The following is a 12,684-nucleotide window of genomic DNA, read 5'->3' on the forward strand; positions in this document are numbered from 1 at the left end:
GTGCGTATGACTGTTTACATTTTGTCATCAAAAACAGAGAATATCTAATGTAAATGTCGTTTTAACATGCAAACGTAAATACACTTGTTGAATAAGCCACCAGAATGTGGATAAAGCTGTTGACATGCAACACAAAACTGGGGTAATGGGAAAGATCTATACGCCAATGCTTTTTTGTTGTTGTTGTTGTTGCTTGAACTTACCCTGAAAAAAGAAAACAACTAAGGCTTTTACATGGCCTTACACTTTGTTGGTTTATGATTTGTAATTGGTGTCAGAACGTGCATGTACTGTACTATAAATGCACACACAGTTAGCTTCATAAAAACTAAAATAGCAAGTTTACCAGGACATGGAACAATTGCCTTTATGACTCATACAGTGGGAAATAGTTTTGGGATGCCCTATTGTATACTCACCCTTATAGGTTATTACCTGAGATGACAATCAGGTTCATTTATTACTTGAGCATTCAGCCGGCAGGTTTGAGGTGTGTTGTGGATTTGCAGGTTTCTCTGAAATGCTTGCTTTATGTTATATTTGTAGACACCTTGCTCTTGCGGGTAAGAATGACAAAAAAGGATGTGGTGTGGGGTCAAGTTCGAGAAACAGCCCTTCAACACTGATCTACGACCAGCTTTCTCACTCCAAACTCCAGCCTTATTCAATTTCAGAGACTGCACAACTGGCCTCAGATCTGCGCCGGTCCACATGTCTGTGTAGGCGGGAGTGTCAGGCCTTTGCGCCCACTCCCGGCCTATGTGCAGTATCTCACAGCCACCTTAGAGTCTGCAGCCTCCTTTAGCACACTGCAAGCGAAAGAAGGTCAGAGCTTCCCAAAGCACTTTCTCGCTGATGTCCTTCATGTACACCCTTGCACAGAATTGATGCATTAAATGTGGAGCCTGATAATGAAGACAGTTTGAGTGCATTTACATGTACAATCTTAAGCCTACAATCTGTAAGATCATGCAAATGCCTTGAATTACTTTTTTTTTTTTCTTTATCAGGGTATGGTCATAGACGGTATAAGTATTAACCGATCAGCACACATAGATATTTGCCCATTACCCCGATTTTGTGTTACATTTAACAAACTTATTCAATGTTTATGTTTTGACGTCAAAAGCAAAGAATAACCCAGTCATTTAAAGTCAAGAAATCAAGGTTTTCTTGCTTGGTCAGTTTTGAATAAGCTTATTTTTTGAAGTATTTATATATTTGAAGCGGATTGGTGTGTATGTAAACATGTTTGTTCTGCTGAAATCTGTCTGCCCACCAGGTTCGACTCCCTTCTACCTGATTGTCCATTATCCCTAAATTCCACACCTACCCCTAAACATAAGGATACAGGGAGTAAATTCAGTACTACAACTCTCATTGTCAGCCATTTGCAGGGTTTCCACACTTTTTGACTAACCATAGGCACCCTAAATTTGGGATACAATTTCTTCCTAACATTTTGAAATGGTGCAGTAGCCGATCTTGATTCACCCATGAATAATCTCTGTATGGAGCTCTTATTTAATATGAATGGATTATAAAATGTTTTGCAATTGCAAAAACTCCAATCTTAAAACATTCTTTCACAAAACTGCAGAGACAGTAATTATGACTATCCTGTTGAGGAAGTCTAAGAATAGTGGCAATACTCACACTTGCAATGTACGGAAAAAATTTACCAACAGGGGAAACATCCTGTAACACGAATAGTATCTTGCAGGTTCCTTATACAAACCACAAGTATCCTTAAAATCTTATGTCAGTTCTAGCAACACAGATTGCTCTACCTGCCCATACGAAAAGCCAAAAACTAGCTCTGTAGCACATGCTTTCACCATTGGCGACATGTAAAATTGGCATTTCATGCTATCATGCATCAATTCTTCATATTTTACACAAAAAAACTGTGAATTATGCAGATATGGTTTTAAGTTTCTGTAAATTATGCTGTACGAGAATTTAGTTTTTTTTTATTTTGAAAGTTATTAATGACTCCTTGTTGAATGCGATACTTGCCATTTCTGTACATGTGGAACTGGAGCAAGCTGCAGCTTGCTGCCACAATAGATGACATTCATAAAAGCACACGTTTAGTCTCGTAAAACTCCAGTCGGCACATGCTTATTGCTCTGGTGCAGCTCTGTACTTTTACCCTCTTCTTAATCAAATTCGGAATTTTTACACCACAATATGCACTGTCAGTAGGTATTTTATGAAAGAGCAGACTAGCTGTAGTTTTCAATGATTTAGGCCATTTGAATAGTCACTAAACAACCTTGCCTACTAAAAATTTACAAAACAGCTACTATTAGGTTTGACGCATGCCCAAATAAAGAAGATAAAGAGATGTGTGCATAAATAGTATCTTAAAATTGGTACCATTGACTGAATAATAAAGATGAATGGATTCACTCACACCAATGCCTTGTATGAAAGGTTTGGTGATCATTTAGGTTTCAAAAGTACCATACTGACCCCTTTCTGTACCGAAAAGTACTGCAAGAATCCATCTATTAATTTATTAGAACTTGCAAAACATGATGAAAAATCTTAAGTGATTTGTGTGGAGGACCAAGAAAACAAAAGTGGCAAAATCCATTACTTCCAAATACATTTATTGGTAATTTCATCCACTGTACAAATCAAGCAGTTACATCTTATGGTTTCAGACTTCACTGGGGAACACAAAGCTGGAGATCTAAAACACCAACAGAATTTCCAACCTAGAAACAAATGAAACAAAATACAAACTGATATTAATTCGAGATTTGACAAGATGAATAAAATACAGACATATGCCGTTCTAAAAGTTCCAGCACACACAACCCATTTTAATTCTGTAATCGTGAAGTACTTCTGGATAATTTGTTAACTGAGAGTGGGAACTGATTTTCATTGGAATAGGATTTCTTTGGAATAGTGATCATTGGTGACTCATCCACAATAAGACCAGAATCTCTATATTTTTCATTTGAAGCATGCTAGTGTCATGATGGGATACATACCAGGTGTTTACTCTAGTGCCTTGACGATAGCCTCATTTGCCTCCATGCTGATCAGAACCTCTGCCCTGGCTGCCTCATCTGAAGCTCCCCCCAGTTCTGACTGGGCTTTCTCGAGGTTAGCTTTCGCTGCCTGCACAAAACATCATAGGCATGAAGTTCATTCACTGTAATCTTGACAGATCGGTTGAGGAATCAATCTATAACAACTGACAATGTAAAATTTTCCATCATTTGTAACACGTGTCATACAGATCCAAAAACTTCAATATCTTGAAGAACCTTATAAGTGAAAAAACTCGTCCTCAGAAATCAATGCAACTGCAAGGAGCTGCAGTCTACACTAGTAAATCAGTAAAATATTAATTCAACTCTAAACTGATTTCATGAAAATGTTGTGACTGGTGACATATTCACAAATAGAGGTTCATTACACATATCGCGTCAGTTCTGAGGTGAAATGTCCACTGTGTGGTGCTAGAAGTGAATCAACCTTTCTCCTGAACAGATCAGGTTAATGATTGATTGAGATCTGAAATCAACAAAACCTCCTCCCTCCCCTAAACCAAAAAGCTAAACCTAACCGATGGTGTCATAAAAAGAAAATGGGAGATGAAAAACAGAAGCAACAATGTTATTTTGTTGTGTTTTTATGGCACTTTGGGGCTACGAGTCAACTCCCGTCCTCTTCAGGACTTGTATCCCAGACCTTTGCCTTGCAAATTCAATGCTCTATCATTTACGGTGCAGTTTGATAGCTCTCAAACAAGCTTGTGAAGTATTTAGTAACGTAATGCAAAAGTAAAAATGTACTGCCTTAGTCATACGCTATAGTAAAAGTGTTTATATGTCATAAGATAACATTATCAGGGTTCCCACTCTTTACAAGCCACAATTTTCCAGGATATTTACGTGCCACATGGTTGTCTTGTAATAGTTCAGCAAAAACACAAGGTCAATAAAATTATTATTGGAGGGTTAATTTTTTCAAAATTCTGTATTCGACAGTTTATTACATTCCATAATAGAAATGGTGTCTAATCAAATTACAACTGTAATCAAATAAAAATAGAATTACTTTATTTTCTCAAATTAAGTGGTTTTCTACAAAGCTCACAGCACAATCCGAAACAATACTGAAGAGATATTTGTCAAATGAAGTGCTGCACAACAGAACATCACAGATGTGAGATATTGCTTTAATACATTATTATCATTTAATTGCATTGCATTTATTTTGGCGTTTCTGTGTTTTTGATGGTATTTACCCTATGGATAAGCAATCTGCAACATATCCTACATGTAATCATAGGACAGTAATCAGAAGGCCCTACATGTGGAAACGGCAGTATAAGGAGGTTTGGATCGTTGAAGTATTGAAAATGTATGTACATGCAGCGTTTACACCTCAGCATCATCTCACTACTACCTTGGGGTGTGAATTCAATAAAAATATTGAAATCTGCAGTCCGACTGTCACCACGGTCTAAAGTTAACAACTCAAGTGTTTTTGGAGTTAACACTACAGTAGTGTTGGAACGGAGAAAAGCACTATATAAATACTTGTACAAAAACCTTTGAGACAAGTTCTTATATTAGTGATACTAGTATACTCAAATATTTTCTAGTACAATTAATGATTTTTAAGGACATTAAGACTTTCACATTTTCGATGACTGTAAAACTGCATTGCAAAATTCCAGATTTTCCAGGACACGTGGGAAGCCTGATTATGTGAGGAACGGAGCGAAAAGTACATGTTTATAAATGGATAAAGTGCCTTTTAGTCATGATTTGAGTGAAAGGAAATACAATTCATTGTTGTTGTAACATCTCTAGTGTTCATTTCACCAGGAAACTGCCACGATACCGTACAACAAGCCATATAAAAATAATATAGCAAAAATGTTGGTATAGTAGTAACATGATTCTATCACAAAATCATCTTACCAAGCACTGCATTATGGATTGGCTACTTTTTATTTTGCTTTCTGCAATTTGAAATAGAATAGTGGTCTTTTGTTAAAGTGTTAATAGCCCTTATGTTTATCTGTCAAAACAATGGAAATGTTTTTGCCCTATCCTGATTTGCTGTAACGCAACCTCAGACTAGAACGGTCGTTTTCGCGACAGAGCAAGCAAATAAACGTGGCCTCGTTCCTGTGAAGGACATTTGTCACAGATGCGATTACACAGTGTAAAGGCCAAACATTGCTGGGAGTTTAAGGTCTCTCAGCGGGGATTTGACACATCTGCACTACTTCAGCGGTGACTGACCTTTCCTTCCATATTAACCAGCAAGACCCCCGAGCACAGCTATCTTTGGAAAGAATTAAAAAAAGCAGTCTACTTCTGTGGGATGAACTCGAAATTGCTCTTCATTTCTTGTCAGAAAAAGGTCATTTCCGTGAAGAACATCCAGTTTGGAATGAGCCAATTTTCGATGCGTCATTGTTAAACTCGTTCTGAAAACGTGGTGACTAATAGAAAATTCATATCACTGTATTCCATCCTACTGTTTTTGTGTGGAGAAACAGGACATGAATACAATCAAAAGGGCAGCTTGACACAGTTTTGAATATGTTTATATGATAATTCCATAATAGCCATGTATACTTAAGGACACTTCACCGTATAGAGAATAGGGCAGTTCTGTAACAATGCTTTGAATTTCGCATTCTCAAATTACACAACCACAGATTCAGCATCATTAAAACACCCACAGGCCTCTATTATAATGTACACAGTCCTTGTGTTCTAAAATTATGAATACACAGAAAAGCATCCCATCATTCATTTCAATAGGAGCTTAACCATGGATGAGCACGTCACTTAGCTGGGGCATCCTACTTGCCAAATATCAATAAAATGCATTTGCAATTGCAAATGTTCCATCACATTTTTTTTTATTTTAAATAAACCATTTACAATTTGATACAAACAATTCTGCAACCCATCCAATTTTGAAACCCACAAAACATGCTTTATGAAAATACATGTACGCAAATGTTCACGGCCCAGCTGAACATGCTTAAAGTGCATTTTTGCATTACTGTGGCGGTAACAAAACAATAGTACTTAAGGGGGCAATAGAGTTACCTTCAAAAGTCTGTACCATTCAACCGAAAGTGCTATTATGCAAGTAAATTGCTGTAAATATATTGCTCAGCAATATTGTCTTTAAACTGTTGCTCCACCATGACAGTAGTTGACATGAAAGAGAAAACACCATAGAAGCGGAAGGTTCAATGTCAAAGAGCGCCCCTTGTGGCAACGTTGAGAATGCAACGGGTACTTACATTGATACGAATTGCAGTCTGACACACTTAGGAACGCAAAATGCACAAAATCAATTTTGTGAAGCAAGAAGCTTCTGCGCTCACATACTTGCATAGTGTGTTTTGACCTTAAAACAGTTAGTTCACCAAAACTATCATCATATTTACACACCCTCATGGCATCCCAGATGTGCATGACTTACTTTCATCTGCAGCACACAAAGATTTTTAGAAGAATATTTCAGCTCTGTAGGTCCATACAATGCAAGTGAATGGTGACCAGATATTTGTAGCTCCAAAAATCACAAAGGAAACATTAAAATAATCCATATGACTCCAGTGTTTAAATCCATGTCTTCAGAAGCGAAGACAGAAACAATCATAATTGAAGTCATTTTTTTAACTCAAAATCTCCCCTTTAACTTTCAGATGTGAAAGTGAAACTAAACAGGCACCAAATGTAACTTTCAGATGTAAAAGTGAATATTCTGATCGGTTTCTCACCCACACCTATTAAATCTCTTTAAACACTGGAGTCTTATGGATTATTTTTATGTTTCCTTTGTGTGATTTTTGGAGCTACAAATATCTGATTACTATCCATTTGCATTGTATGGACCTACAGCGTTGAGAAAAACCTTAATTTGTGTTCTGCTGAATAAAGAAAGTCATACACATCTGGGATGGCATGCGGGTGAGTAAGGGCAGAATACACAAAGCAATATCTAAAACAGGTTAATTTGGTCTCTGTCTTTTCCCTCTCATTATCAGTGCTCATTTTAATGAGATGATATGATGGTACTCACTGCAAGATCGAGGGTGTCGAGAGGAAAAGCCTCCTCTGCCAGTAGCTGCACTGAAGAGTCGGCATTGACCGTCACTGATCCACTGCTCACTGCAAAACAAACAAATCAAAGCCAACTAAACAGGAGCAGAAAGGATACACTGTATTGGTCTTATTTGTTAGACAACACTGCCTCCTCCTGGATGGATTTCTAAAATTATATGCAATGTCTGATCAGGACAATCTTAAGGCAGTTAATTTACCTCGCCATAGAAAAACACCACACTTAATGACATTACAAAACTTCATCACTTACTCAAATGCCCAAATAAGGAATATAATTCCCAGATTACAGTCAGATGCACTTGCTATAAGTCCCATTTGACTAATTAGATTTCATTCTAATCTCTACAATGGCTGGACATCTGTAAAAACATGCACCTGAGGAGGAAAGACGATTATAAAACCAATTTCCATGACCTGTGCATGTATAAAAACAAAAAAAGTTGAACAAATTCAGGATTCCAGGACTGGATTTAGTTTCACAAAACCAATCAAATCCAATCAGGCTTCTTTAGGGTTAAGTGTTTAAATTTTAGAGAGAGATACAGTGGGAGTGACTATAACTTTGCTCACAGCTGATTGGTCCAATATCTCTGAGATCTCTGATCTGGCAATGGCGATGAACCTCGATGGAAGCCTAACGGTATCCACCTTACAGGTACCACAATTTCAGAGTTTGCTCAAAGGCTGCATTCGGAGGCTGTGGACATGGAAAGGGATGAAGGCCATCCGAATCCAATGTTTGCATCACATCCTGTCTACTGAGACACTATAACTTCACCTGATAGATTTTCAAAGGCAGTGTAGATACAGTCTTGAGATATTGCTTCAATATATCCACATAATTTTCCTTCCTCATGATGCCATCTATTTTATGAAGTGCACAAAGCTGCTTTGAAACGATGTGTGTTGTGAAAGGCTCTATACAAATAAAATTGACTTGACCAGTCCCTCCAGCAGCAAAGCACCCCAACAACATGATGCTGCCACCCCCATGCTTCACGGTTAGGATGGTGTTCTTCAGCTTGCAAGCCTCACTTTTTTCTCCAAACATCACAATGGTTATTATGGCTACACAGATACATTTTTGTTTCGTCAGACCAGAGGACATTTCTCCAAAAAGTAAGATCTTTGTCCCCATGACCCCACTTGCAAAATGTAATCTGGCTGTTTTATGGTGGTTTTGGAGCAGTGGCTTCTTCCTTGCTGAGCAGCCTTTTAGATTATGTCAATATAGGATTCGTTTTACTGTGGATATAGATACTTGTCTACCTGTTTCCTCCAGCATCTTCACAAGATCCTTTGCTGTTGTTCTGGGATTGATTTCACACCAAAATATGTTCATCTCTAGGAGTCAGAATGTGTCTCTTTCCTGAGCGGTATGATGGTTGCATGGTCCCATGGTGTTTATAGTTGCATACCATTGTTTGTACAGATGAATGTGGTACCTTCGGGCATTTGGAAATTGCTCCCAAGGAGACTTGTGGACCTCCACAAGGAGGTCTTGGCTGGATTTCTTTTGATTTTCCCATGATGTCAAGCAAAGAGGCACGGAGTTTGAAGGTAGGCCTTAAAATACATCCACAGGTACACCTCCAATTCAGTACACCTCGAATCAGAAGCTAATTGGCTAAAGGCTTGACATATTTCTATGGAATTTTTCAAGCTGCTTAAAGACACAGTTAACTTACTGTATGTAAACTTCAGATCCACTGGAATTGTGAGATAGTAAGTTAAAAGTGAATCAATCTGTCTGTTAACATTTGTTGGAAAAATAACTTGTATCATGCACAAAGTAGATGTCCTAAAGATCTTGCCAAAACTATAGTTTGCAGTTTTAATGACTTCAACCTAAGTGTATGTAAACTTTTGACTTCAACTGTATATCCGTCATTGCCTATCAAATCTAATAACACTGTGCGTGCGGATCCACAGTGGTTGAGCTCAATAAAAAATGGTTGCTGAAGAGGCAGCTCCAAAAAGCACATAAAGGCATTATAAAAGTAATCCATAAGACTCCAGTGGTTAAATCTATGTCTTCAAAAGTGATATGAAAGGTGTGGGTGAGAAACAGATCAATATTTAGTCATTTTTATCACATTCTCCTCCCTGCCCAGTAGGTGGCAGAATGCACAAAGAATGTGAATCACCAAATCAAAAAAGAATGAGAAAGTGAAAGTGGAGATTAACTGAGCTGGGAGGAGAATTTATACTAAAAAAGGACTTAAATATTGTAATTATATAATATCATCCGTTTCTCACTCACACTATCATATCTTTTCAGAAGATATGGATTTAACCACCTGGATTACTTTTATGTTGCCCAAAATATTGGCACCCATTCACTTGCATAATATGGAACTACAGAGCTGAAATATTCTTCTAAAAATCTTAATTTGTGTTCAGCAGATTAAAGCAAGTCATCCACATCTGGGATGGCTTGAGGGTGAGTAAATTATGAGAGAATGTTCATTTTGGGTTAACGTTAGGTTTTGTTCTAGATTAATAGTCCGTTGTGGTTCGGTTGGACTGAATGAATTCTGGTATCCAAGCAACGATGTGACAAAGAGTTGACTCAGACACAAATCCAAAACCAGGTACCTCTGTACGCAAACGCTGTCCTGTTAAGTAATTTACTGATAGGATATCTTACTCTGAAACTATGGATGCACAGTCAAAATCGGTATTAGCCAAATCGACTTTGTCCACTCAATTCTCAGAGTTGAATGTGTGCAATGATAGTAACCATTTTGTCAGCCAAGACAAAACTAGTATGGCTACTGTAGCTAGAACTCACCGAAATACTTTGTAGAAGAACCATCGTCATTGAAGACGGTGACTACACCGGGCCGGAGCACCTGCAGTGTGGGAACGTGGGCCGGGAGGATACCAAAGGTGCCTGTCAGTGTTGGGACATCAATCTGTCTTACACTGGCTTCCTTGAAGTACACCTGAAACAAACATGGCAAACGTCAATACAGAGATGCACAAGTGACTGTGGGACCCCTGGACGCAGATAAATAATTTAAATGAAGAAACGTAAGCAATGCTAACCTAAACTGCTTGTAAAAATTTCCACTTTCTTTTCAAAGCACATTTAATGTTGCATGGTGTGAGGGACACATGCATCATACACACCGCACTAAAACACCACAAAAAGCAAAAAAAAGCTAGTCGGAGAGAATTAAGGAGACCTCAAAACGCCTGATTAGAAAGTAGGCCACATAAAATGTCCTGAAATATTTAAAGGTGACTGAACTTGAGCTGTCACTGTGATCTGTCCAAAAATAAAAATAAAAATAAAAAATTCAAGGTGACACTGTGTTTGGTGGCGATACGAACAGCCTGCTGAGCCATGTCATTCAAACTTGTGGGCATGATTTATTATTTTGCACGCCAACAACTTATTTCTATATATTGTAACCTTAACGGTACCTTAAATACATTTCCTGCAATTAAAAACCAAAACATATCTTAAAATATTTACATTATATCCAGATAAGTAACACGAGCAACAAGCACGCGATAGCGTCAGTCAAATGCATAGTGTAACATAAGCAATGAAATAACCAAAGACACTCGGCGTCTATGCCTTCACTAGCGTGTTAGCAGGCTATGTAGGCCCAAGCCCGGATCCTCAGTACCTGTGTCGGCGATGCGAAAGTGAAGGACATCTGCGATGTGGGCGCGTCAGCATAGCAGCGCGCGTGTCTCAGCGCAGGAGCCGCGCGACGAAGGAGAAACCTCGCTGCCATCATTTTTAAAACTGAACACCGACCCGGCCTTTACAGGACTGTAATGCACAAGCTTAGGCTTCCCTGTCCTAACCAGCATACAGTGCGCGACTGCTAACACAAGGACACCGATAACTTTAACAGTCAAGTCTCGCGAGATTTGTGCGCCGGATGGGATTTGTAGTTTTAAAGGAACAGTTCACCCTGAAATGAGCATTCTCTCATAATTTACTCAGCCCCATGCCATCCCAAATTTGTATTACTTTCTTTTCTCTGCTGAGCACAAACAAAAAATTTTAGGAGAATATCTCAGCACTGTAGGCCGGCTCAATGCAAGTGAATGGTGACCAGAACTTTTAAGCTCCAAAAAGCACATTAAGGGATCATAAATGTAATCCATATGTACCAGTGGTTAAATCCATGTCTTCAAAAGCAATATGATAGATGTGGGTGAGAAATAGATAAATGTTTAAGTCGCTTTTTCCTCTAAATTCCCCTCCCTGACCAGCAGGTGGCTATATGCATGAATGATGTGAATCGCCAAAAACAATGAAGAAGAATGTGGAAGTGACAGTGAAAGTGGACATTTAAAGTAAAAAAGGACTTAAATATTGATCTGTTTCTCACCCACACCTATCATATCGCTTTTGAAGACATGGATTTAACCACTGGAGTCTTATTGATTGCTTTTATGCAGCCTTTATGTGCTTTTGGAGCTTCAATGTTGAAAGTCCACCATTCACTTGCATTATAAGGACCTACAGAGCTGAGATACTCTTCTAAAAATCTTCATTTGTGTTCAGCAAAAGTAAATCGTACATATCTGGGATGGCATGAGGGTGAGTAAATGATGAGAACATTTTCATTTTTGGGTGAACTATCCCTTTAAAATGTATATAATCAAAGTGTGTAGGTCTTAGGTAAGCTTTCCCACCGTTTATAATCACCTTTTTGCATTTATATGACCCTGCAGTGTCACAAATGAGTTTTTAAAAGCATAAATATTCCACATACCATGTGCATCATATCTGTGACTGCTCACGTTTTTTTTAAACACCTTTAGCATTTTTAACAGTTAATCTAAGCATTAAGTTTAAACACATGTGGAGTCTCTTAATTACACACATTTATATAATTATATATAGAATATAATTCACATATGTATGATAATATATACACTTATATGTAATTATATAAAATTATAAAAGTGTTGTTTTATATAGTTTTAGATTAAATAAATCAGTATATGTACTGTACACAGATGCATACATAATTGTATTTTTTATTTATTTTTCATGAATAATTTCTATATAGCTGCATATAGAAAATATTTTATTTTATCCCCTTTTTTTTTTAAAGAGGACATTTTTTTTAAATAATAATTTAACGACCAGGAGGGGGCGCTAAGCCAATATAAATTTGAATTTAATTTATATCTTACTTGCCTTCTAATATACTAATAATACTTTATGGAAATTAATAATAATTCAGCTCAATATATCAATGTAGTTTAGCACATAAAAATGTCATATCAGCAACCCGAAAAATATTTTGCCCCATTTTTTCTTCTCTCAGCATAGCCATGCGTATACCTTGCTACATGTTTGGTGTAATTGTGCTTTGCATTTAACGTGGCCTGTCTGTATTATAAAGTTACGAACCAGCGCCGTATAATGCTACATATATTATGCGTTCTGTTCAGACCGCATAGGGATACCCGTTAGTTGAATAAGGACTTTTCACTGACTCAAATGGGGAATTACCTGATTTCCATAACATGATCAGAAGATGATGGCGTGATAGACACTTCTGAAGTACCG

General features: G+C 37.6%; 1 protein-coding gene across 1 annotated transcript; it reads right to left on the reverse strand.

Annotated features, from left to right (window-relative positions):
* Positions 1-2,597: 2,597 nt before the first annotated feature.
* LOC127639884 (ATP synthase subunit delta, mitochondrial-like) lies at positions 2,598-11,002 on the reverse strand. The gene is made up of 5 exons (XM_052122185.1): positions 10,775-11,002; positions 9,928-10,081; positions 7,090-7,178; positions 3,009-3,138; positions 2,598-2,726 (listed from the first exon to the last, which is right to left on the reverse strand). The coding sequence occupies exons 1-4, from the start codon at positions 10,886-10,888 to the stop codon at positions 3,016-3,018; spliced, it is 480 nt and encodes a 159-aa protein (XP_051978145.1). The 5' UTR covers positions 10,889-11,002; the 3' UTR covers positions 2,598-2,726; positions 3,009-3,015.
* Positions 11,003-12,684: the final 1,682 nt, after the last annotated feature.

This window comes from Xyrauchen texanus, chromosome 48 (genome assembly GCF_025860055.1).
Source record: "Xyrauchen texanus isolate HMW12.3.18 chromosome 48, RBS_HiC_50CHRs, whole genome shotgun sequence".
Taxonomy (NCBI): Eukaryota; Metazoa; Chordata; class Actinopteri; order Cypriniformes; family Catostomidae; genus Xyrauchen; species Xyrauchen texanus.